Source organism: Dendronephthya gigantea, unplaced genomic scaffold, assembly GCF_004324835.1.
Source record: "Dendronephthya gigantea isolate DGI-Jeju-01 unplaced genomic scaffold, DenGig_1.0 000005F, whole genome shotgun sequence".
NCBI lineage: Eukaryota > Metazoa > Cnidaria > Anthozoa > Malacalcyonacea > Nephtheidae > Dendronephthya > Dendronephthya gigantea.
Window position 1 is genome coordinate 1,687,712 of NW_021163015.1, and position 26,989 is coordinate 1,714,700.

At 39.5% G+C, this 26,989-nt stretch overlaps 6 protein-coding genes across 7 annotated transcripts; 4 read left to right on the forward strand and 2 right to left on the reverse strand.

Annotated features, from left to right (window-relative positions):
* Positions 1-2,903, reverse strand: LOC114515836. Its single transcript, XM_028535160.1, has 2 exons — positions 2,738-2,903; positions 1-2,330 (listed from the first exon to the last, which is right to left on the reverse strand). The coding sequence occupies exon 2, from the start codon at positions 2,312-2,314 to the stop codon at positions 245-247; it is 2,070 nt and encodes a 689-aa protein (XP_028390961.1). The 5' UTR covers positions 2,315-2,330; positions 2,738-2,903; the 3' UTR covers positions 1-244.
* Positions 2,904-5,720: 2,817 nt separating this feature from the next.
* LOC114516291 (tax1-binding protein 1-like) lies at positions 5,721-10,363 on the forward strand. Of its 2 annotated transcripts, none has more exons than XM_028535723.1 (2): positions 5,721-6,284; positions 9,099-10,363. In XM_028535723.1, exons 1-2 carry the CDS (start codon positions 6,222-6,224, stop codon positions 10,143-10,145), a joined length of 1,110 nt encoding a protein of 369 aa, XP_028391524.1. In that variant the 5' UTR covers positions 5,721-6,221; the 3' UTR covers positions 10,146-10,363. The 2 variants fall into 2 exon arrangements, with proteins under 2 accessions (XP_028391524.1, XP_028391523.1); XM_028535722.1 differs by having other exon boundaries at positions 5,721-7,474; positions 10,175-10,249.
* Positions 10,364-12,041: 1,678 nt separating this feature from the next.
* Positions 12,042-13,348, forward strand: LOC114515874 (synaptonemal complex protein 2-like; the record flags this gene model as incomplete). Its single annotated transcript, XM_028535194.1, is given in 2 exon segments — positions 12,042-12,228; positions 12,231-13,348. Coding segments are annotated over 2 exon segments (1,080 nt in total), but the record flags the coding sequence as incomplete, so codon positions are not given.
* A 903-nt stretch (positions 13,349-14,251) lies between these two features.
* LOC114515875 lies at positions 14,252-15,319 on the forward strand. Its single transcript, XM_028535195.1, has one exon. The coding sequence runs from the start codon at positions 14,252-14,254 to the stop codon at positions 15,317-15,319; it is 1,068 nt and encodes a 355-aa protein (XP_028390996.1).
* Positions 15,320-19,684: 4,365 nt separating this feature from the next.
* On the reverse strand, positions 19,685-25,348 carry LOC114515876 (ATP-dependent RNA helicase SUPV3L1, mitochondrial-like). Its single transcript, XM_028535196.1, has 20 exons — positions 25,306-25,348; positions 24,758-25,106; positions 24,376-24,497; positions 24,153-24,260; positions 23,888-24,002; positions 23,614-23,782; positions 23,382-23,493; positions 23,172-23,249; positions 22,998-23,089; positions 22,765-22,816; positions 22,491-22,625; positions 22,222-22,315; positions 21,971-22,111; positions 21,786-21,867; positions 21,594-21,674; positions 21,373-21,438; positions 21,083-21,193; positions 20,833-20,981; positions 20,333-20,574; positions 19,685-19,854 (listed from the first exon to the last, which is right to left on the reverse strand). The coding sequence occupies exons 1-20, from the start codon at positions 25,346-25,348 to the stop codon at positions 19,685-19,687; spliced, it is 2,511 nt and encodes an 836-aa protein (XP_028390997.1).
* A 316-nt stretch (positions 25,349-25,664) lies between these two features.
* Positions 25,665-26,947, forward strand: LOC114516114 (transmembrane emp24 domain-containing protein 4-like). Its single transcript, XM_028535495.1, has 4 exons — positions 25,665-25,820; positions 26,131-26,357; positions 26,425-26,571; positions 26,659-26,947. The coding sequence occupies exons 1-4, from the start codon at positions 25,682-25,684 to the stop codon at positions 26,806-26,808; spliced, it is 663 nt and encodes a 220-aa protein (XP_028391296.1). The 5' UTR covers positions 25,665-25,681; the 3' UTR covers positions 26,809-26,947.
* Positions 26,948-26,989: the final 42 nt, after the last annotated feature.

Below are 26,989 nucleotides of genomic sequence, written 5' to 3' on the forward strand. Positions count from 1 at the left end.
TAAAGTTCACAAACTTGAATTCCTTAACAATAACTTTCAATACAAAAACTTGAATACTCCAAACACAAATACATGCAATCCAACAAACTTTATAAGCTACGAAACAATGTTTCCTGATGCTCAAATCGTTTGAGTGTGAGTTTGAGTTCTGTATACTAAACTAATAGGAATTTGTAATTTTTCTACTTAATTAAAATCCACTGTTTATTATGGTTATAAAATATTTGAAAAAGTAACGAACTGTTCAACACAAGTCGTCTACCTCGGCCTCAATTTCAGCTTTTGAACTTGCAATGGTGGATTGAACCTTTTCTCTTATCTCCGTTGCCTTCGCTTCCGAAATTGGTGGTAGCAATGTTTCCACTTCGCTCTCGATTCTTCCAATCCTGTCGTCAAATGCTTTATCCATTTCCCTCTTCTTCTGAAGAGCAATCTTACGAATGGCCTCCTGAGCTTCCTCACAACCTCGGTTCAGTTCCTCTCGCTTGAGATCGATCTCGTGTTCATCCGTGACTGGGTCCAGCGCGATCAACTTACCCAGGCAGGTGATGCGCTCCATCAAATGCTTATGTGATACTTCCACGTACACACTGGAGATGCTGTGAACCACATACGCGATCTGATTGGCTTGAAAGGCTTGCTCGAAGATGACGTCACGCATGGCAGCCGACATTCCGCTGTTACCTTGAGCTAAACGATTACTCGAGGTTTGTACGAAGCTCTTGAGGGACGTGTTAAGGCAACACTTGACTATACTGGCCAGCATTTGGAAGAACTCGACCAGCTTGCCCCACTGTTCTCTTAGTTCACCAAGAGCTTTGATTCCCCTCATCAACGTCTTTCTGATTTTTTCAATGTCTATCTCCTTGAGATCGAGTTCTTTCATTTCCACGAGAAGATTACTGACCTCCCTTGCCTTCTGGGCGACTTCCTCGCAGGATTTGTCGTATGCACGACGAGAATCCTTCAACATTTCCTTTGCTGTTTCCGTCTTGAAGCGATAACTATTCATGGTTTGCTGGACCAAACTACCGTCGCCGTCAGAAGCTGGCTGTTTGGCGAGATTTGGAGACGTATTCGGAAGAGTGTTGCTACCAAGAAAGGCGTGCGATGCGGCTAGTAAGGTGTCAGCTTCTTCCTGAAGAATTTCCGCTTTTTCATTGATCTTTTCAAATTCTTCTTCGGAGCCGGCCATTCGTGGTTTAATAGACGACAAGGCTTGGCAAAGATCAATCGCTCCTTTGCATAGCTTCATCGCTTTCCTTTTTGTCTCCGACACCTTCGCTTTGTCCAGGTGATTTTTCTTAATCCTTTCAAGTTTTCTTTTTGCGTGCCCTACCGCCTTCTTCGCCTCGTCACCACCTTTCATGCCGTTCGATGCAAGATTTCCGAGAATTTCTACTTCGCAGTAAATATCAGGCACGATCTTATAAATCTCCATCACGCTCTCGGGATTCTTTGGACGAGAAGTTCCGACCGCTCCGCTGGCATCAGGGGCTTGCGAGGACGATTTCCCCATCATCATGTTGGGCATTGAGGTGAATGCGCGAGTAACACTCATCAGGGTATCAGCGCAGGCCAGACCAATCATATCCCATGCGCCGGGCATAGAGTTGATAGCACTTTTGAACTCTTCATCCGCTTCCTTCATTTGATTTTCCAATTGTTTTTGTCGTTTCTCAGCTTGTTCTTTCTCAGCATCTATCGCCTTCATGTGCTGTTCGGCCACCGAGCGAGCGATCTTAGCATCTCTCAAACTCTTCTCCTGCTGCCCTTTTTTCTGCGTACACGCTTCGAGCAGTTCGGCTATCAACTTCATCACGTCAACGAACTCTTTCTCGACCGACGTGGACAGCTCTAAACAATCGTCTGCGATTCGTTCGATGTTTTTAAGTGCATCGGGGACCATCAATTCGATATCTTCCGCCGTGCCAGCGACCAGAAATTTCACCGCTGTTTTGACGTGCTTGTCGACGTTGTTCGAGAAAAGACGGATTTGATCCATGGAGGTGTGCGCCCTGTTGAAGGCATCCCATCCTCGATTGCTAACTTGGACTAGACAGGCCCTGAACGAGTCGGGGTATTTGAGATACTTGAATTTCAGGTTTCCTTTTTCATTTTGAAGACTGAAATCGGCGTCGGAAGATATGAGAATCAACTGGCCGAGCAAAGCGATGGACAAAGGAGCCGGGGAAAGGAAGCTGTCCCATTTTGCGTAAGGTGCCATCATCATTCGCATCTCTTCTTTCTTGTCGCTTCCTTTGTTCATACCCGCTATAGCTTTGTCGAGTTCCCGTTTCGTATTACCAGCCATCTTTGAAATTCAAAACCTGAAATGCGAAAGGCCTTTTCAACATCACATGCGTCTGAATGGCGGGCAAAAAAAGGATCTATAAGGTGCATGTACCCATGGTTTTAGTAGATTTCACGGATATCATTGCTTATGCTAGGGTTTTCGAAAAAATGCGTTTTCAAGATTCAGACAAAGCTATCAAACTTGCTCTTCCCTCCCCTTCTAAACGACGTTCATCTTAACCTTAGTACCAGCCACGAGCTCCATCTACCAGCTCCATAACTCCATCTTAGTTTTACTGATATACAAAATAACATATGCAAGATGTCACGACGGGAAAAATTATCAGCAAATCATGGTCTATATATGTACATGGCTATAAATCATAAAAGATCCTGTAGGTGTGAAATCCTCAAATTTACATACGAACTCAACTATCCTTACCTGTTTATAGTAGCTTTTAATGAAATCCGCGTTAACCCCTGCAGATGGTATAGTGAGATGAGCTTAAATAAAATGAGCTGTTTCATTCAATTAGTTCCCTTATATCTACAAGTATTGCAGGTTTTCCCCGAATATATTTAGCCCAATTCCAGGGAAACCACCTTTCGAAATCGCGAATATGGTATTTACATGTCTCCTTATAAGGTTGCTGGTCAAAGGTCACTTCCCAAGAAATTTTTGTTTCAATATTTACAATGCACGCTTTAGTTTTGTGCGGATACTAAAAAGACTAGTTTCGATGACGCCGTTTTTGAAAGTGATACAATTTTCACTAGCCAAACGTCGTTAGCATCACAAGATAACGAGAAATATCAAAATGAAGGTTTTAAAGGACACGCAATACTGAATCAATACCACGAATTAGGCAGAACCATCTCGCAACTCATGATCATTGAAACACGGTTCCCAGAAAACGTATTGATGTATGCTACATATATTGAGTGGTATTTTTTTAGCAAGTTGAGCAATAATGCGATAAATAAATATATACCATTTCTATGCACGTCTAAAATGTAGTTTCTAAAATGTTTCAACAAGCCTCTGCAGGTTCATTCATTTACACGTGAACTTGAACTTGTAATATCACATTTCTAAGTTCATGTCAAGCATGTCATGCACCTCTCTTACGCCAAACACATTAAATCGATTAAAAGCAATAGTTAGCAAGCTAAAATAATCCAATATTTATTGTTTTGCATGCGTTCGGCGCACGAAAAATGCGAGGCTCAAGTCAACCTCGTTCCTTCGGTAACAACAAGTGATTTTAGGAATACGCGTTACTTGGAAATGGACATGTTTAAAATATTTACAGGGAAATACCCATGGACAGAGTGTAGCTGTAACTGAAGGAAAAGCAAATTGTCTGAGATCGGAAAAGATTTGTATTGACGGTGTATTATTGTACATTATTGCTCCTGTCTTGGCCTTAGATCTTTCTGGTTTGCATCTAAACATTCTATGGTAATGCTTTCAGCCGCGCAAAGATGGAGCACAGAAAGCATTTGTTTGTGTGTTAGAATTTTCGTGGAAATGGCATCTTGGAACCTGAATAATTGAGGACAAAAGCTATATTCCCAGAGATTGCACCCCACTTCACTTCCATTATACTGTTCATAGTTGTTCTTCGTCATGGGCTTAATCGTGACTAGGTTCGTTGACTTGTTTTCATTTCATCAGTCTGTTGTACGAAAAGACAAGGGGCAGAAAGAATTAGTTTTAGGAATGCAATCGCTGGACAAGGCAATTGAAGTGGTACGTAAAGCTGACATCAGTGAAACAACGCCAGCAAGACGTGTAAAAGAAGTGGCCCAAAATATGCGTCGTCCCATAAATCAGGCTCACAAACACCTAACCTCAGCGAAGCAATTTTGGGAAGACGAAAAGGCACGTAAATGTGAAGAAATTGAGAAACGAATATCCACGATTAACGGCGTTAAGAATATTGTTTCTGATAAGAAAATAATAGTAGAACTCATGAATGATCAACTACAGGATCTGAACGAGGAAATTAATGAAAGCGAACGAATTGTTAAGCGAGCGAGGAGTGCACTAAAGAGAGCCCAGGAGAGTCTTAGAGTTGCACAAAGAAAGTTGCACGACAAAAGGGAAACACAAGGCGTTGTCATAGGAGTAGGACTTCTATTAACACTTATTCCTATAGTCGGATGGATTCCTGGGCTAACCATGGTGGCGGTAGGCCTCACAGTACTCGAAGATAACGTTAAATTAGCCAGAAGTAAAGTTATTTCGGCTGAGGAAAACGTGGAAGACTGCGAAGTCTGGTTAGAGTGGGAGAAATACGAAAGAGACTGTCTTCGTGAACAACTTGAAAGGGAAGAAAGTGAGAAGATGATAGCCGAGCTTGCATTAATACTTCAAGATCAAAAATTGCAAAATCTTAAAAATGAGCAGCGAAGGTCTGTCGAACTGAGCGAAAAACTGATGAAAACGTGCCACGTCATGACAAATATTTGGGGGAAAAGCCGAGTGCTGAATAACGAAGCTCGTCTTTTGTATTCTTTGGAGCCATTGCTGACGCCACTGAAGGAGATTGTTGACATGTTTACCCCAGAGGAACAGAGAAAGATTAAAGAAAGCACTTTCCTGTTGTCGAGGGAAGTGGACTTCTCTGGCATATCGTTGAAACTGAAAGCTGTCGCTGAAGCATCCCAAAGCGGTTCAGTCCAGGCAATTTTAGAACAATATACTTAAGTTCACTGAATATAGACTTATTGTTAAATGCCATGACTGAATATATTCAAAAATTGACATCAAAACATAAACATCCTATAAATATGTGACCTTCGGTTTGAGATGTGATGTAATAAAGTTTTTAATAAAAAGTTTGCAAATGTGGACTAGGAATTGTTAAGTTCTCTCAGTTTGCTGGTGTTACACGCACAGTATACGTAATGCCGCCGTGGTTTGTAGACTGTCAAACCATAGTTGTTAAACAAACACACAATCCAACCAAGTTTAGAATAAGATTGAGACGATGGCTGTATGCGCTTCTCTCTCTATACTATAGAGAGCCGGCGAAAAAACTAGTTCCAAATGACGCCGTTTTTGAAAGTGATACTGACTATCTTAACTAGACCAAACTTCGTTAGCTTTACATGATAACGAGGAGTATCAAAATGAGTCCAGTGGTAGTGAGTGGTACGTATAAAAGAGCATGGGACGTAGTAGCACATATTAAAGGAATAACGTATCAGAAAACGTATCATATATAGCTAGTGTGGTATCTTTTTAGCAAGTTGGGCAATGATGTAATAAACAAATAAATACCATTTCTATACACCTCTTAAATGTAGTTTCTAAAATGTTTCAACGAGTCCCTGCAGGTTTATTTATTTACACGTGAACTTGAACTTGAACAGGTAATATCACATTTCAAAGGTTCATGTCAAGCTTGCCACATCTCTTGCGCCAAGCACATTAATAAAAGCAATAGTTAGCAAGCTAAAATGATCCAATATTTATTGTTTTGAATGCGTTCAACGCACGAGAAGTGCCAGGCTCAAGTCAACCTCGTTTCTCGGTAACAACAAGTGATTTTAGGAATATGCGTTACTTGGAAATAGACATGATTAAAATATTTACTGGGAAATACCCATGGACACTCTGTAGCGGAAACTGAAGCAAAAAGAGAAATTGTCTGAGATCCTAAATGATTTGTATTGACTCATTTGACTGTATTATTGTGCAGTATTGCTCGACCTGTGTTGGATCTTTCTGGTTCACGCAAGGGTGGGCACAGATGCCACAGAAAGGGATAGCAATTGTTTAATTGTGTGATACAATTTTCGGGGAAATACCAATCTTGGAAACCCCCTCCGAAAGACTATATATATTTGAGGACAAAAAGCCGTTTTCTTAGAGATCACATCCGATATCACTTGCAATATACTGCTTATTTTTCGTCATGGGCTTATACTTGTCTAGGTTGCTTGACTTGTTTTCATCTGATCAATCTATTGTACGCAATGTTCATTCTGTTGTTGTACATGCGATTTCGCTTGCAATATACTGCTTATGCCTCGTCATGGGCTTATACTTGTCTGCGTTACTTAGCTTGTTTTCATCTGATCAATCTATTGTATGGTATGATCACTCACTTGTTGTTCGAAGAAAAGAAAAGGCGCAGAGAGAATTCATTTTAGGAATACAATCGCTGGACAAGTCAATTGAATTGTTGTGTAAAGCTGAGATCTGTGGAACAACGCCAGCAAGACGTATAAAAGAAGTGGCCCAAAATATGCGCCGTCCTTTAAACCAGGCCCACAAACACCTAACCTTAGCGAAGAAATTTTGGGAGGGCGAAAAGGCACGTCAATGTGAAGAGATTGAGAGAGGAATATCCACGGTTAACGGAGCTAAGAATATTGTTTCCGAAAGGAGAATAAAAGTGGAACTCATGAATCATGAGTTTCAGGATCTGAACGTGCAAATTAATGATAGCGAACGAAGTGTTAACCAAGCGCGAAGTTCACTAGACAGCGCCCAGAGCAGTCTTAGAGATGCACAGAAAAAGTTAAGCGACAAAAAGAAAGAACAAGATATTGTCTTTGGAGTGGGAGCTGGAATTTCAATTATTCCTATAGTTGGATGGATTGTTGGGCCAACCATGATGGTGGTAAGCCTCACAGCACTCGAAGATAATGTTAAATCAGCCAGAGGTGGTGTCTCTACGGCTAAGGACAACGTGGGAGACTGCGAAAACAGGTTAGAGGCGAAGAGGCACGAAAGAGACAACCTTCGTGAACGACTAGGAAGAGAAGAAGAGCAGAAGATGATAGCCGAGGAAATATTAATAATTCAAGAACAAAAATTACAATATCTTAAAGATGAGCTGCGAAGATCTGTGGAGCTGAGCGACAAACTGATGAAAACGTGCCACGTCATGACAAATATTTGGGGGAAAAGCCGAGTGCTGAAAAACGAAGCGCGTCTTGTGTATTCATTGGAGCCATTGCTGACGCCATTGAAAGAGATTGTTGACATGTTTACTCCAGAGGAACAGAGAAAAATCAGAGAAAGCACTTTCCTGTTGTCGAGGAAAGTGGACTTCTCTGGCATATCGTTGAAACTGAGAGCTGTCGCTGCAGTATCCAATGGAGGTTCAGTCCAGGCAATTTTGGATCAATATACTTAACTTCAATGGCTATGGACTATTAAATACCAGACTGAAAAAATACCAGAACATAGACATGCTATAAATATATCATTATGACCCTCTGTTTGAGAGGTGTTTGATAAAAGCTTTGAAAATTATTTAGAAAAAAGTATAAGGAATAGTGTAGAAACATTTCCAACTGGTGTGAACAATTAAACCTAATTTGGAAAGATTTTTTCGTATATTATATAAAATACAAAGTTCTATACAACATTAAATATAATTACCCATATGTAGTCTTGCAAGAAAAGGAATGATGCCAGTATATCAGTTCATAAGTAAACTGAATAAACTTTTTCGTGTGATTCAACTGCATATATAACTATATGACTTATGGTATTATTTATGCTGAACGCTTAGGAAAACGCCGAATTCGTAGTTTATGCAAAGTCGCATGCTTTTTGAGGGAGATCATAACAGACTAATTTCACTTCCCCATATACAATACTTGTACTATGAATTCGAATTCGAGTTGAGAAAGTTCAAAGAATCGGGGTTTTGCTGCATATGATAGATTCATTGATATAATGCGGTTGAAGAGATCTTGTTATAATAGAAATGTTGAGAGTGAGATGTATTGCAAAAGCGTGACATATGAGACAAGGGGTAACAGGGTAACATACTCGCGCGGGGCTCGGAGGTGCCCGGAAATTTCTTGTAAGTAATTAGCTCACGATGCCTCTCCCTGGCCTTACAAAGACCTGGAGTGTTCATTATATCCTTCCTCCATGCAATAAATACTGACAATACTGCATATTTTCCTATCATGCACTCAACATGTTCAATAAAAAACCTTCTGCATAACGTCATCGATTGAACATTTTTCTGGAAGCTTAAAGGAATAACGTATCAGAAAACGTATCATATATAGCTAGTGTGGTATCTTTTTAGCAAGTTGGGCAATGATGTAATAAACAAATAAATACCATTTCTATACACCTCTAAAATGTAGTTTCTAAAATGTTTCAACGAGTCCCTGCAGGTTTATTTCTTTACACTTGAACTTTAACTTGAACAGGTAATATCACATTTCTAAGATTCATGTCAAGCTTGCCACATCTCTTGCGCCAAACACATTAATAAAAACAATAGTTAGCAAGCTAAAATGATCCAATATTTATTGTTTTGAATGCGTTCAACGCACGAGAAGTGCCAGGCTCAAGTCAACCTCGTTTCTCGGTAACAACAAGTGATTTTAGGAATATGCGTTACTTGGAAATAGACATGTTTAAAATATTTACTGGGAAATACCCATGGACACTCTGTAGCGGAAACTGAAACAAAAAGAGAAATTGTCTGAGATCCCAAATGATTTGTATTGACTGTATTATTGTGCAGTATTGCTCGACCTGTGTTGGATCTTTCTGGTTTGCATGTAAACATTCTATGCTTTCACGCATGGGTGGGCACAGAAAGGGATAGCAATTGTTTGTGTGATACCATCTTCGGGGAAATACCAATCTTGGAACCCCCCCCCGACAGACTGTATATAATTGAGGACAAAAAGCCATTTTCTCATAGATCACATATGATATCACTTGCAATATACTGCTGTTCTTCGTCATGGGCTTATGCTTGTCTAGGTTGCTTGACTTCTTTTCATCTTATCAATCTATTGTACGCAATGATCACTCTGTTGTTGTTCGAAGTAAAGACGAGGCGCAGAGAGAATTCGTTTTAGGAATACAATCGTTGGACAAGGCAATTGAAGTGGTACGTAAAGCTGACATTAGTGGAACAACGCCAGCAAGACGTATAAAAGAAGTTGCCAAAAATATGCGTCGTCCCATAAATCAGGCCCACAAACACCTAACCTCAGCGAAGAATTTTTGGGAGGCTGAAAAGGCACGTCAATGTGAAGAGATTGAGAGACGAATATCCACGATTAACGGCGTTAAGAATATTGTTTCCGAAAGGAGAATAAAAGTGGAACGCATGAATCACGAGCTTCAGGATCTGGACAAGCAAATTAGTGATACCGAACGAAGTGTTAACCAAGCGCGTAGTTCACTAAACAGCGCCCAGAACAGTCTTAGAGATGCAGAGAAAAAGTTAAGCGACAAAAAGAGCGAACAAGATATCGTCTTTGAAGCGAGAGATGCAATGTCAGCTGTTCCTGTAATTGGATGGGTTGCTATGCCAACCATGATAATGCCGGTAAGCCTCACAGTCACAGCACTCGAAGATAATGTCAAATCAGCCAGAAGTGGTGTCTCTACGGCTGAGGACAAGGTGAGAGACTGCGAAAACAGATTAGAGGCGAAGAGACACGAAAGAGACAACCTTCGTGAACAACTAGGAAGAGAAAAAGAACAGAAGGAGATAGCCGAGCAAAAATTAAGAATTCAAGAACAACAATTGCAATATCTTAACGATGAGCTGCGAAGTTCTGTGGAGCTGAGCGAAAAACTGATGAAAACGTGCCACGTCATGACAGAGATTTGGGGGAAAAGAGTGCTGAAAAACGAAACTCGTTTTTTGTATTCATTGGATCCATTGCTGACGCCACTGAAGGAGATTGTTGGCAAGTTTACCCCAGAGGAACAGAGAAAGATTAAAGAAAGCACTTTCTTGTTGTCGAGGGAAGTGGACTTCTCTGGCATATCGTTGAAACTGAGAGCTGTCGCTGAAGCATCCAATGGAGGTTCAGTCCAGGCAATTTTGGATCAATAAACTTAACTTCAATGGCTATTGACTATTAAATACCATGACTGAAAAATATTCAAATATTAAATATCAGAACATAGACATGCTACAGATATATGACCCTCTGTTTGAGAAGCTTTGAAAATTATTTAGAAAATAGTATAAAGAATAGTGTGGAAACATTTCCAACTGGTGTAAACATTAAACAATTAGACCTCATTTAGAAAGATTTTTTCGTATATTATATAAAATACAAAGTTCAGAATCTATACAACATTAAATATAATTACCCATATGTAGTCTTGCAAGAAAAGGAATGATGTAAATCAGTTCATAAGTAAACTGAATAAACTTTTTCGTGTGATTCAACTGCATATATAACTCTATGACTTATGGTATTATTTATGCTGAGCGCTTAGGAAAACGCCGAATTCGTAGTTCATGCAAAGTTGCATGCTTTTTGAGGGAGATCATAACAAATTAATTTCACTTCCCCATATACAATACTTGTACTATGAATTCGAATTCGAGTCAAGGAATCGGGGTTTTGCTGCATATGATAGATTCATTGATATAATGTGGTTGAAGAGATCTTGGTATAAGAGAAATGTTGAGAGTGAGATGTATTGCAAAAGCGTGCCATATGAGACAAGGGGTAACAGGGTAACATACTTGCGCGGGGCTCGGAGGTGCCCGGAAATCTCTTGCAAGTAATTAGCTCACGATGCCTCTCATTGGCCTGACAAAGACCTGGAGTGTTTCATTTTATCCCTCCTTCATGCCATAAATACTGATAATACTGCATATTTTTCTATCACACAACATGTTCAATAAAAAACCTTCTGCATAACGTCATCGATTGAACATTTTTTCTGGAAGTTGAATATTGTTCAAAACAACGTGTGTATCATTACTTACAATAGACCATTTCAGCTTGCGTGCAAATTAACCCAATTCAGATGTTGTGACCATGGAATAGGCAATAAAACTTAACCATTTCAGACCAGGTGATAAGGTGATTTGAAATGGTTATTTTGCATACAATACATTTTTAAATTATCCAAAACAGAAACTTAAATGACATAAGCACCATCAAAAACGAGCCCAGAACTGATATACATGCGCTGGTTTTGGTTTTATTTTTATTATATAGATTTATCACATCGCATCAATATTTTGGCATCAAGGGGCTGCATGTGACTGCGTTCGAAACTGCATAGTCATGGGGAAATCCGGAAATGTTTTCATTTCAATTTTCTTCTAAGGATCATGTATCAGCAGGGGGCGTTTGTTTACAAAGAAAGCGGGCGGCTGAGCCATTGCATGCTATCAGCTTGATTGGGAAAATGCACAGCATATTGATATGTTTGTCTTATGCCCGATTGTTCCCGACTGATTCATTCTAAATGTATTTTTTTGCGGTTATATGACATGAATACATGAATATGTACATATCTCTTCCCATATTAACCGTCTAGCGACCGACAGTCAAGACTCGAGACAAGGTATATACGCAAGAGCGCATGGTAGCTTACAGAAGAAAATATACTAAGCTCGTTCATTTAGTAATCCTTCCACCTTGAGCTTTATACAAGAATTCAGATTTTCGTTATCGTAGCCAGAGTTTCAAGCAGACTGAATGTACAATGACTAGGCAAATATAAGCTCTTAGTCACTGAGCCAACTCATGAAGTTTTTTTATCTTGGATTTTTCAACTAAGGTCAAAATGACATGACATGCTTCTAAAAATATCAAAATGCAACAAGTGTTTTTAGCAATCACGTTACCAGGAATCAGGCAGGAAATTGGGGAAATACCCATCTTTTAACCAGAGTTACCAGACAGACTGTATATAAATGAAGATGAAAAGATACTTTCTCTGAGATCGTAATTGATTTGACTTGAATGCTGCTTGACTTGAATTTGTTTTGTCTTTCGTTATAACGATGTCTGAGAGCTCATCTGACTATTCTATTGTACAAAGAGATGAGGCACAGAGAGAATTTGTTGGTGGAATGCAATCGCTGGACAAAGCAATTGAATTGCTGTGTGAGGCTGAGATCAGTGGATTAACGCCTGCAGAAACTATAAGAAGCATTGCCGAGAGTTTGGTCTTCCTATAAATCAGGCCCACAAACACTTTAGCACGGTGAAGAAATTTTGGGAAAGCGAAAAAGCACGTCTTTGTAAAGAAATTGAGGTGCGAGTAGCCACAATTAACGGCGTGAAGACCACTGTTTCAGAGAGGCAAATGAAAGTGGAATGCATAAATCAGCAACTTCAGGGTCTGAACCAACAAATTAATGACAGCGAACAGAATGTTGTCCAAGCGAAAAGTGCGTTAAGTAGTGCCCAGCAAACTCTTGGCGACGCGGAAGGAAAGTTGAGAAGAAAAAAAGAACAACAAAATACTGCAAGAGTTGGGGGAATTCTATCATTCTTTGTTCCCGTAGTTGGACCGTTTGTCGGGACAGGGTTGTTGGCAGCAAGCTTCACAGCACTCGAAAATGATGTCAAATCTGCAAAAAGTGGTGTCTCTACGGCAGAAAGTAACGTGAAAGATTGCGAAAATCGAGTGCAGGCGAAGAAAAGCGAAAAGGAAAACATTTGTCAACAATTGAGAGATGAGGAAAGTCAGAAGCAGATGACCGAGAAGGAATTGCGAAGTCAAGAACAACAATTGCAAAATCTTCAAAATGCCCAAAAAAGATCCGTCGAGCTGAGCGACAAACTGATGAAAACGTGCCACGTCATGACAGATATTTGGGGGAAAAGCCGAGTGCTGAATAACGAAGCGCGTCTTTTGTATTATTTGGAGCCATTGCTGACGCCACTGAAGGAGATTGTTGACATGTTTACCCCAGAGGAACAGAAAAAGATCAAAGAAAGCACTTTCCTGTTGTCGAGGGAAGTGGACTTCTCTGGCATATCGTTGAAACTGAAAGCTGTCGCTGAAGCATCCCAAAGCGGTTCAGTCCAGGCAATTTTGGATGATTACTCGTAACTTCACAGAACGTAAAAACATACTTAGGTATTCCTTAATTATATCATCCTAGATAATTACGTGACTCTCTTTGGGATTTCATATACTAAAACAGCCCATAAAAACCACTTAAAAAAGTACAGGAAACAATTCGGAAACAATATTTCGAATGATTTTTTTATATATTACGTAGTGAGTTCTATATAACACATTTCACATTAAGAATCTTTATACAATGTTACTTAATCGACCGCTTGGGGTTCACATTAAGTTGTTCCTCGGAATATTTTTTTATTATTTCATCATTTTATTAAATTGTCCACTGGTAACGAGTAATGAGTTTGCTAGCCCGAAATCATCAGGGAATGGGCGTGAATAAGGTTTCCTCCAGGACATTGGATAGTTGGTTAAATTCTGGGACATCACTTTCATTTCTCTTGCCTGTTTCTTAAGGTTTCTCCTCCTTATAATTTAGTATTTAATTAGTAACATCCCCTTTAATTAGTAGCGTCCCCTGTCATCACTGCGATCCACCAGACCAGCGGTCGACAGTACTCGAAGTAAAGCCTGGTTCTCTCTAATCACCGACAGTCGACGATGTTTTAAATATTGGTGGCCGGTGACAAAGAAAATTTACTCAGAATAACAAAGGACTTCATTTTCCAGTGATCACCAACAATTAGCGTCGCCGACGGTCGGCGATTTAACCCGAGAACCAGGCTTAGGGCCCAATGTCAGTGGCACCACTCCAGGAGTTCTATATATAGCTTCTTGGAATTTTATATATAACTTCCAGGAATTCTATATATATAGCTCAGTGGGCATGTAAATTTTAGTTACTCTGCCGGTGTCCAATTTCACGATTTGACAGGTGACGACGCAGTCGACGCTATGCAATAATGTACACAGCGAATGCAAACAAAACTAAAGACTCGTTTAGTTTCTTACAATCACTTGCATCTAGTGTAGCCAACTGGTGTCGACTTAACTTTTAAGTATAATACTGTTTTCACTACCGCGACGAAGATTAGTGGACTTGTTTGGATGTAGTTCAGTAAGTTCACTGCATCATTACAAGTTCGACGGACAGAGAAAATAATCATTTCTTGACTCTTGTACGAAAATTAATTCAGTCAGATGGACAGGTCGATGGATGATCCTACGATCTGCGAAGGAAATTTGTCATTTATAATCGATGAAATAGAGAAAGAAATTGAAGCTGGTGAAGATAAGGAAAAGATTATCGAAGACTTTAAGAAATCGGTCTCCGAAGCACGTCTGAAATCAGCCGAGCATCCGTCATTTTTTATAATGACGATAAACATGCATAGCTCGAAAAAAGCCAAAGGAAGAGGAATTGCCCAGAAACGAAGAGATTTTTTGACGGTTATATTACGGGTGTTTCCCTCTGCGATAATCTTCTGCCAGGAGCCGCCTGCAAAATTTCCAGAAATAGTTCCTGACGATTGTACTTATGTTATTAACGGAGATCAGGCAGCTGTGATATGGACAGTCGAAAACATTGATGGCTTAACGATAGGATTTGAAACCACGAACACACAAATAAAGAAAATACATGAGCGATTGCTGAAAACAAATGCAGGGTCCAGTGAGCTACTGTCTAGAATATCGATGGTAAAGCTAACAACGAAGCAGGGCGAAAGTACATTGGCCGTTTCATATCACGGTCAATACAGCCGCACCACGATTAAAGCCAGACACGAAGCATTTAAAACCCTCCTGGAGTTTCTCTCAATTGTAATTAAAACCATGAACATAAGTTCGTACATAATTGGTGGTGATTTCAATTTTGATACATTGGAGTTTGATGTGAAGCATCTTCCCAAAAATGTAACGATCCCATCCTACGAGTTAAATCCTCGCCTAGAAGAATCGAGTCTCGGTATACCTTACAAAGACAACTTCGTTTATTATCCAAATTACATCTTAAAAGTGTCGTGGTCGAGAGTTATCCGCTTTGAAGACAAGGAATCAGCAGAGAGCGATTTCACTGAAGATGACTGGGAAAATGTACAGGAATCTATGAAGAAAGGTGCCGAAGTATCAGAAGCTACAGATGTACTGGATCACGATCCTATTTTAAGTGTTTTGGTTTTCGAGGGCAAAGAGAAACCCAAAGATCGTGAGGGTATTAAAATGACTGACAAATCCGTTGAGGACATTGCCGAAAATGTACAGAAACTCTCTATCAAGTGAGGCATCTGTAAATGGACTAGAAACGGAGAAGAGAAAACTTACTAGTCCCTGCATGTTTTTTACAATATTTCGCTTCCGTTTCTGGCAGACATTTCTTATTGCTTATTTCTCTTTTATCATTTTTTAGCAAGACCTTGTAAAGAAAAGTAGTTGTAAAGTAGTAAAGTTTAAGTTAGTTAGCATAGAGATATCAGTTAGACCTAACAAATGTTCTACTTTCTTTAAAGCCCCGTTTGGCCGTTTTCACTATACCGGATTACTTTCCATACCGAATTAATTTTCACTCCAAAGCAGAAAATTAAGGGTGTTTACACTATGCCGATTGCACTGTTTCGCTTTGTTGCCAGCTCATCACTTTTTGATGTTGCCATGCATAGAAACAAAGCCGGTTTCCCGCCAAATACTGTCTGAGTCATTCTCGTAACGCACGACTTAGCTTACAAATTTCGCCCCAAAATAAGTTTTGTATCGGATTGGTCTGTTTGCACTGCTCCCAAAACCGGAGCGATTTTCGCTCCGTGGCATGTACCGGATTACAGTGGAGTATAGTGTAAACAGCAGCCTAATCCGGTACGGAAATCGTTGCGCTCCGATGCAACCCGGTATCGGTGTGAACGGGGCCTAAGTGACACAATTAACTCGTTGTCTATATTGGAATAGGTTTTATATCTTGTATTTTATTAAATTGTCGTTTGGGGTACCTAGTGAGTTCACAATGTTTTAACCATAGGCGAAGTTAAAGGGGGGGGGGGGTACAGTTGGTAGTGTGAAAAACGCTGTATTTACACATTGCATCGCTATATCTTTTAAAGTATCCTTTCCTGTCAGTATATTTATTACCATTTTACTGATTTTAGTTCACTATGTCTAAATGAATAAGAGATAGAGATTATGCTCAAAGAAATTCAAAACATACGAAACTTGGCCAAAATCAAACATCATTGAATGGGCGTGAGCAAGATTAACAACAATGACAAAACTGGGCGGACTTCAGGATATACGACTGTTTTCTAAAAGCTCACTCAAACTCATTGCGTGGGAGATCTCAATCACTCCAATACGATTCCTTTACGGTGTTTCCACTCGAATAAAACCTTTTTACCTCGGCCGTCATGGAAACCTTCTTGATTCACATTGCCAATTGCAAAATTGCAAACTTGTAGTTGCTTCTTGTGAAATTACACAAACATACTATGAAGACATTTTTTAAGAAAAATCATTTATTGTGCGATTTTCTATGTTTCGTAAAGTTCTGCCTCCATTCCTCTTGCAGCCTGTCCAACTGACGTCGTGTTAAAACTTTATCCTTCAGTAGTTTTGTCGTCAGGGACGATTGCTTTGTATTGATTTGTTTTCTGCCTTTCTCCCACCAATGCCTGTCATGACCTGACGAGATAATATAAGGTATTATTTCGTGGCTAAACGACAAGAGTTTGCATTCATTAGATTCGCGATGTGAATTTTAGCTCGACAAAGATTTTGAAAATGCTGTTCGTGCAAAAACGGTAAACAATTTAAAATTGGTTACCCCAGATTCATCTTTATACAATGTTACTTAATTCGACCGCTTGGTGCCTTGGGGTTCTCATTAAGTTGTTTCTCGGGATATTTTTTTATTATTTCATAATTTTATTAAATTGTCCACTGGTAACGAGTAATGAGTTTTTAGTGAGTTTACGGTGTTTAGTTAACATTGCTAGCCGAAATCATCAGGAAATGTTTGGGCGTGAATAAGGTTTCCTCGAGGACATTGGATAGCTGGTTAAATCGTGGGACATCACTTTCATTTCTCCTGCTCGTTTCTTATGGTTTCTCTGCCGTATAATTTAGTATTTAATTAGTAACATCCCCTTTAATTAGTAACATCCCCTGTCATCACTGCGATCCACCAGACCAGCGGTCGACTGTACTCGAAGTAAAGCCTGGTTCTCTCTAAAATCACCGACAGTCGACGATGTTTTAAATATTGGTGGCCGGTGACGAAGAAAATTTACTTAGAATAACAAAGGTCGGCGACTTAAGAGAACCAGGCTTAGGCCCGTCCAATGTCAGTGGCACCATTCCAGGAGTTCTATATGTAGCTTCTTGGAATTTTATATATAACTTCCAGGAATTCTATATATAGCTCAGTGGGCATGTAAATTTTAGTTACTCTGCCAGTGCCCAGTTTCACGATTTGACATGTGACGACGCAGTCGACGCTATGCAGTAATGTACACAGCGAAAAGCGAATGCAAACAAAACTAAAGACTCGTTTAGTTTCTTGCAATCACTTGCATCTAGTGCATCGACTTCAACTTTCAAGTATAATACTGTTTTGACTACCGCGACGAAGATTAGTGGATTTCTTTGGAAGTAGACATGTGGTTCAGTAAGTTTGCTACATTATAATTTACAAGATCGACGGACAGAGAAAATAATCAATTCTTGACTTTTGTACGAAAATTAATTCAGACAGATAGATAGGGTGATGGATGATCCTACGATCTGCGAAGGAGATTTGTCATTTATAATCGATGAGATAAAGGAGAAAATTGAAGCTGGTGAGGATAAGGAAAAGATTGTCGAAGCCTTTAAGAAAGCGGTCTTCGAAGCACGTCTGAAATCAGCCGAGCATCCATCATTTTTTATAATGACGATAAACATGCAAAGCTCGAAAAAAGCCAAAGGGAAAGGAATTGCCCAGAAACGGAGAGATTTTTTGACGGTTATATTACGGGTGTTTCCCTCTGCGATAATCTTCTGCCAGGAGCCGCCTGCAAAATTTAAAGAATTAGTTCCTGACGATTGTACTTTTGTTATAAACGGAGATCAGGCAGCTGTGATATGGACAGTCGAAAACATTGATGGCTCAAGGAAGGGATTTGAAACCACGGACACACAAATGAGGGAAAAACTGAAAACAGTGGCAGGGTCGACTGGCAGCGATCTACTGTCTAGAATATCGATGGTGAAGCTAACAACGAAGCAGGGCGAAAGTACATTGGCCGTTTCATATCACGGTCAATACCGCCGCACCACGATTAAAGCCAGACACGAAGCATTTAAAACCCTCCTGGAGTTTCTCTCAATTGTAATTAAAACCATGAACATAAGTTCGTACATAATTGGTGGTGATTTCAATTTTAATACATGGGAGTTTCATGCGAAGCATCTTCCCAAAAATGTAACGATCCCATCCTACGAGTTAAATCCTCGCCTAAAAGAATCGAAGTGCGGTATACCTTACAAAGACAACTTTGTTTACTATCCAAATGACATCTTAAAAGTGTCGTGGTCGAGAGTTATCCGCTTTGAAGACAAGGAATCAGCAGAGAGCGATCTCACTGAAGATGACTGGGAAAATGTACAGGAATCTATGAAGAAAGGCGCCGAAGAATCAGAAGCTACAGATGTACTGGATCACGATCCTATTTTAAGTGTTTTGGTTTTCAAGGGCAAAGAGAAACCTAAAGATCCTGGTGGCTTTAAAATGACTGACAAATCCGATGAGGACATTGCAGAAGATGTACAGAAACTCTCTATCAAGTGAGGCATCTGTATGTAAATGGACTAGAAACGCAGAAGAGAAAACCTACTAGTCCCTGCATGTTGTTTACAATATTTCGCTTCCGTTTCTGGCAGACATTTCCTATTGCTTATTTCTCTTTTATCATTTTTTAGCAAAACCTTGTAATTTGTAAAGAAAAGTAAAGTTTAAGTTAATTAGTATAGAAATATCAGTAAGACCTAACAATTGTTCTAGTTTCTTTGGGTGACACAATTAACTCGTTGCCTATACTGGAATAGGTTTTATATCTTGTATTTTATTAAATTGTCGTTTGGGGTAGTGAGCTTTATTTCTGTTTCTAGTGAGTTCACAATGTTTTAACCATAGGCGAAGTTAATTAAAGGTGGGGGGTTACAGACGGTAGTGTAAACAAACGCTGTGTTTACATATTGCCTTTGGCATCGCTATATCTCTTAAAATATCTTTCCTGTCAGAATATTTATTACTATTTTTACTGAATTTAGTTCACTATATGTCTAAATGAATAAGAGATAGAGATATGCTCAAAGAAATTCAAAACATACGAAACTTGGCCAAAATCAAACATTGAATGGGCGTGAGCAAGACTAACAGCAATTACAAAACTAGGCAGAGCTCACTCAAACTCAATGCGTGCGAGATTTAAATCACTTCATAACGATTCCTTTACGATGTTTCCACTCGAATAAAAGCTTGATTTTCAATGTTTTACCTCGGCCGTCATGGAAACCTGCCTGATTGACATTGCCAATTGCGCTTCATTGCAAAATTGCAAACGTGGAGTTGCGTCTTGTGAACTTACACAAACATACTATGAAGACATTTTTTAAGAAAAATCATTTATTGTGCGATTTTCTATGTTTCGTAAAGTTCTGCCTCCATTCCTCTTGCAGCCTGTCCAACTGACGTCGAGTTAAAACTTTATCCTTCAGTAGTTTTGTTGTCAGGGACGATTGCTTTGTATTGATTTGTTTTCTGCCTTTTTCCCACCAATGCCTGTCATGACCTGACGAGATAATATAAGGTATTATTTCGTGGCTAAACGACAAGAGTTTGCAAGGAAGGAACTCAAGTATTCATCAGATTCACGATGTGAAGTTTAGCTCGACAAAGATTTTGAAAATGCTGTTCGTGCACAAACGGTGAACAATTTAAAATTGGTTACCCCAGATTCATTTATTGAACAAATGTTTTATTGGCAAAAACAACTAAAAACTTGGTTGAAACAACTAATTTTAAAATAGTTGCTTTAACAATCTGTTTTTACAGAGTGAGTATTGAAAGATATAGTTCAAAATTTGATGGTATATTTAATACTACAATAGTCAATGAGGATGAAAGGCGGACTGCTGAACAGTGAATAACAAAGAAGTGAATGATAGTAGTTATCGATCCAAGAGTTGTGGTATTTCAGCGGCCACCGGGAAACTCGACATCAACTACGTTACTTTAGATTAATACATCTCTCATCACTTTGTCCTTACTTTGGTCGTATTCCGTTGTTCTTTGCTGACTATTCGAGCGTTTACTTCTGCTCTGCTCTCGCATGTCCTGTCCCCTATCATCCCTGCGGTCCCCCACCACCACCGCAGCGGTTGACTGTACTTGAGGTAAGATACCTGTCAACGCTATGCTGGATGAGAGCGAGTTATTGATGACTGTCTGGAGTTGACTTTGCATTGCACGTATTTTCTCACGATCAATGAAAATCTCAGGATAGCGATAACTGTAAAGAAATTGACTAATATAAGACCCTGTTCACGTATCTGCCTATGACCTAGCAGAATCTGATGCAACTTTACCGATATGCGTAACGTTTTGGTAAAAATTCTATGTTCCGAAAATCTTAAATACACAATTTTAACCCTTGAGATTCTTCGAGGTTCCTCCATCAACTGTTCAGCGGTATTTTAATCGTAATAACTGTTCAAGAAGCCTCAGCGGAGAAGAGAGGAACGTTAAATTGGGCTAGATGTGATTTTACCTCAGCCACAGGTAGAGATCAAACGATTCGTGTAGCACTTCTAGTTCTTGCATGGATCTAAGTGACGTTGGTCTGGAAGGAGGCCAACCAATGACTCTCCGCAACCCCTCCGCTGATATGAGCTTGCCTGAACTGATGGCTCGGGCAAACTGAAATGAGACGATAATATCAAAGTGGGACTTGAAAACTCCAAGACAATCGTATAGTGCTTCTAAACATGAGAAGGGACGATTGTAATACAGCTACTCACCCTAACTAACATGACTCTGGTGAAAGGCAGTCGGCAGTCAGCCGGCGACATACATAATGTGTATCGATCGCGGATTGCCAGTGGAATGTTCTCAATCAACTCCGCCGTTACCTGAAGAAGTGAATCTGCTTTTCAAAGCAAAGTGGGACGAGTATAGGGAGGACAAACATGTGGTATAGCGGAGTAGAGCGTATCATCACGGGCACATTCCGGAGAATGGGTGGACGAAGTACTATAAAAGTCGATCTTTTTCTGTAATTGTATTAAAGACATACAAGTCTTTAACCTACCATCTTTTTGTCCAAACTGCAGATGAAGTAGTTACCGCTCACTTGCGACAGACCGCAGAATGTCTCCTGAAATTTACAAGTGTAAGTATGATTTGTACTATGAATGTTGAAATTCACTTGGAAGTGAGTTATATGTGTCCACAGCACTTGAAAAAGGTAGTGGAGGAATTATGTGGGACTTTTGTAGTTTCTCTCAAAGTCCTGCTTGTTCCTAGACTTACAAGTATCTTTTTCAGCGAAGCTTTGGGTAGTTGATACGAAAACATTTCCACCTGCTCTGATGTAGGCGCGATGCCTGCTTCCTGCAAGAGGAAAAAAGCGAATCAATATACCACGACTTCATTCATTCGATTACAATTGATTTGTAATTGCATGTATTCGCCAACTCTCAAATTGAAAAACACCAGCTCTACCTTTATACTCGTACTTCCTTGACTCATCAAATCACGTAACGTGGTCAGGTCTTCTTCATGGAGACTGTGAGTAAAATAGTATTGGAGTGCAAAAATTTAGTCTGGGATACTATGAAGCGATGGATATATGTGGACGATACAATGGACATTAATTTGACAATGGATATTACACCTATCAAACTCACGTCGTGACTAAACCCGAATGATATTCCGTGCCGTATCGTCCAGCGCGACCAGCGATTTGTTTAACTTGTGAGGAAGACAACGAAGACATTCGTTTACCATCGAACTTTTCCATCGAGCTGAACACTATTCTTCGGATGTTTCTGAGAGGGGAAGAAGTTAAGATAACGTGAAGAAACGTAGGTTCGGTGAAAATCTTTGACAGGCGAACATGCAACCAAGCATGGTGCGTCATAGGATAGATTATACTCACAGATTTAATCCCATTCCAACAGCATCGGACGCAATAAGAACTTTGCAGTTGTCGTTGGGATCATTGAACCTTCTTGCCTGGTCGACTTTCGTTGCTTAGGAAGTGAAATATTACCGGAATTATACATTTCTTATAAAGCAATTACATGTAGGAATCATAGCTAGCAATGTATACAATACCATACTACAGTATATAGTACATAGCATATCATACATATACTGTTCAAATACGACAGGCACCCTACATTCTCAGCCATTCGGCTGCCTTACCTGGCGGCAACCCACCATAGACAATCGCACATTTCCATTTTGAAGACGATTCCACGATCTTCCTTATTCTGTACAACTCTCTTTGAGAGAAAGCGATAATGCAGTCGCCTCGTTCAATCTTCGAAAAATCACTATCTGAAACATTTGCATCCATATTCAGGCTTACGTGATGCTATTTCTAAACTACTTTGAAGCAATGTGCTGCATTGTTGGTCAGATAAGATTCTGGAAACATTAACCACAGTACTGAGAGTTAAAGAGAGTTAACACTGACCTAAGCTTGCACTTTCAATCTCCAGCGGTGTCAGGCGTTCGTGGTATACAACCTGTCAACAAATAGACCAAGTATATTGATTGTAAAGTCTCTAGAAAAACTTGCTAGAAAAGCGAATTAAGGGGCAACATTGTACCCAAGTCTTATATATTTCTTAAACAAACACTATATTTAATTTACGATGTTTCGATCTTTTCGAAAGATTGCATTTCTTGTATCCATGTGTTAGCTACCTCGAATTCGTCTCCGCAAGATTCGACCAGCCTTTTGATAAGATCTATTGCAGTCGGTTCACCGCACAAGTGGATTTCAGGGGATAGCAAACCTGATGTGATGTGGAAAAATATACAAGAAATCAAACTCTCATTCGGATACATTTCAGAAGAAAGTGCATGGTTATTTTCTACCAAGTAACGCCTTAGTCCAAGCAAAACCTCTCTCGGATTCGCCAATCATTTGTATCTCGTCAATAACAGCGCAGTCGTCTGAAAAGGATGATAGAGGAATCAGGTCACTGTGGATATAAACGACTTTTGCCGCGAAACAAATCTGGCCATGAAGTCGTTACATATTGTGCAAACCTATCGCTTAGCGAATAAAGATATTCCAATTCTTACATTCCCGCGTCGCGGAGCACACTTCCACAGTACAAGCCAAATGATTTGAAGGCTCGTTTTCTGAAACGGCCCAACGTCTTTCCTCTCCGGTTATCAAATCGCAAAGGATACCCTAAAACAACAGAACCATGCATGTCTTTCACATTTCACGATTTGGAATATCACAAAAAGTATTATAGGAACGAAATTAGTTTTGAAAAACACCATCAAAAGTGACCGTCAAACACCTTACGTTATCGTTCGTTTTCTGGTACACTTCAGACGCCAGCAGCCGCAAAGGTCCGCAATAAATTCCGGATTTCGAACTCTGGAATCTCTCTAAGGCCTTGTGCGTCTTACCGCTGTTCGTAGGGCCCGCGTGAAAGATAAATTTTCGTTTCATCGCACGAGCTTCAGGAAATCTATACGCAATAAAGAAGAGTTTGTTTATACTGATTTCTGTTCCATTTCTGCCTTTATTCACAAATGGATTTGATTCGATTTCTTGCGTTTAAAACTATACTCACAAATCCGCCGGTCCAGTGAAGTCACTAATTTCCTTTAAATCTTCGAGGCAATCTAACACTGGGTACAGTCGTTTAGCATAACTGAGAAAGAAGGGAAGCAGGTCATCCACGTGGCCTAAAAATTAGCATTGTAGATATTGTGTGTAAATTTTGTGTGCGTTTGAATTTTAAACATGCCTTTTAAAAGAAACATTACATTGCCATTACATTAAGTGATGTAGCTCAGTCTCCTGCTAAGTTACTTTGCAAAATATCAAATTATTACCTATCTCGTTTTGTAGTTCATAAAGTATGTTATAAAGATCTGTATCGACCTTCGCTTCTTTGAAAATATTTCTTTTAAAACTTCTGAACGTTTCCGCGAATAAAGTTTCTGTTGAGAAAAACGAGTTTAATGCAGAAGCAGTCTTGAAGACACAGCAATTTTTTCTTTCAATGATTTTTCCACGTTCAATGGAAGGTGGTTTTTAGAAAATCGTTTTCCTTACTGTCTAAACCGTGTTCTTTTGCCTCCGCTTCGACTTGCCGATGACTGAAAAATGCTTTAAGGTAGGTGTGAATCTTTGCTATATAATTTTCAATGCAAACAAATTGATTGTTAAATAAAAAACTGTGTGTATATGTATCTCCATTAAATGTGGTTCAGCAACTGGCTAAAATATACGAAAAGACTTCTTGACGGTTTGACCTAAGGGCCTTCGTGCAAGGGGTGGAAAAAAAGAGTGTAGCGCATTGCGCATAAGTTGTTGTACATTTCGTACATGTCTCAATGAATTACGTAGCTGTAGAAGTTCATGGTTCCTACAGTTATTACGCCGTATATCGTGTACGATTTATGCAAAAGTTTAACCTTTATCAAGGGGTACTGACGGCAGAGGAAAACGTTCGTCTTCCACGTTTTCTTCCCCAAACTCATGATCTGTATTTTTTGACATGTCGACATTTTGACTTGTCGTGTCGTTGAGGTCAAGTCCCGCGCAAGGATCGGACGTATCCTCGCTCCCTTCAAATGTTTCAGGCGTACTTTCGTCAAAGTTTATTTTGAGATCTCCGCTGTTTTTATTTTCGACGAAGTGTTGCGAAACATTGTTTATTGGGTAATCATCCTCGGATATACCGAACTGATCGGGTCGGTCAGTTTGTGAACTGAAAGTTCTTGAAAAACGAGTATATCTCGATGGGCCATTTGCCCCAAATCTGTCTTGCAGTGCGCCAGATCCTGATATCACACGATATAGTGAGTTAAACTTGGACATTGACAACCTACAACAGGTTTGCTTCATATAAAGTACGCCGTGAAACATATTGTATGATTTGTATCCCCGCTTTATCAGTTTTAAGAATATCATAAATGCTTTTCACACGCTACCCCGTATTTACATTTGATCAACGACAAAGGTAAGGCATGTAAATTTTACTTTCGCAAAAAAGTACTCGAAGTACTTCACGTTCGTCCACCATATTGTTTTTTTGGCCTGGTTACTCGGCAAGGACGACAGCTGCCGACCTTGAAATGGCGAATACAAATCCTACTGCTAAATTTGCAAAATTACATGGCAAAACAAAACAATTTCTGGGCTAGTTTTGTTCTTTGGCATATTATATTCTAATTGCCATAATAAAATTTGAAATATTTGGAACCACATTTGCTTTTTTCTCTTTTTTTCAAACTTCCGACTAATGACGAACGCACTCCGATGGCTAGCCGAGTCGAAAGTACAACAACGTGGCATTATTGCTGGGAATCAGATACGCATGCGTACTCCAGTTAGCTTTGTTCGTTTCTCTGTCAACATGGCGGTGAGTTGGATAGGTTTCGTGTCCTTTTTCTGTGTTATTTTTGCACGATCTGGTTTGTCTCTGTACTTTCACATGGGAGAGACGGAAAAGAAATGTTTCATCGAAGAGATCCCAGATGAAACGATGGTAACAGGTGTGTTCAACTTTTTTTTTATTGCAACGAATTCGCATCAGGGTTGCACTATGTGGAAACTTGAATTGTTGTATAAAAGAGTAATACGTGTCATTGTACGAATGTATAACAAATACATTCTTTACTAAGATTTGAATCTACTTCTTAAAAATAGTCTATCAACAAATAGATCTTCACCACGTAGCTGGAACTTAAGTTGTTTTTTATTTTCCTATGCCAGATCTTTGATGGTTTGGTACTTGTACTAGTACTACCAGTTGACTGATTGACAGAAGTATTTCCTGGATTAACTGAAATCTTTCTTATCTAGGAAAATACAAGACCCAACTTTTTGATGAAAATATTAATGACTTTCTGCCCTCAAGTCCTGGCATTGGAATGCATGTTGAAGTAAAAGATCCGAACGATAAAGTTATAATGTCTAGATATTTCTCTGCGGAAGGACGGTTCACATTTACTTCACACTCACCCGGAGAGCATAGCATTTGCCTTCATTCTAACTCGACAAGGTGGTCCTTGTTTGCTGGTGGAAAGTTGGTAAGTGGAAAATGAGATTTGGAATTGAGTCCTACATAGTTCTGATGGTGTTCCATTTGCATTGCAGCGTGTTCATTTAGACATTCAGGTTGGTGAGCATACAAATGATTATTCTGAAATTGCTGCTAAGGATAAGTTAACTGAACTTCAGCTGAGGATCAGACAGCTGTTGGATCAAGTTGAACAGATTGGTAAAGAGCAAGCTTATCAAAGAGTAAGTGGAGTGTGGTGTATCAAGATGATAATGAAATTAACTATCAATAAAAGTGGTTTCTGATATCTTTTCATTCCTTTCCTTTAGTATCGTGAAGAGAGGTTCCGAGCGACCAGTGAGAGTACAAACCAACGTGTTCTCTGGTGGTCACTAGGTCAAACTCTAATCTTATTATTGACTGGGTTCTGGCAAATGAGACATCTCAAGGGCTTCTTTGAGGCTAAGAAACTTGTATAGTATACAAATTGCCTCGTTTTAGTTTACTTAATGGGTAATGATAGTTGTTTTTATGAATTTCGATCATTGATGTGATTTTGGAAGTTTGTTTATCGCTCTGTTGGTTAGACATTCAAGCTTTAAGGCATCTCATTTCAAAGTGAGAAAAAGTCAGACCAATAGACACAATTTAACTTTTTTT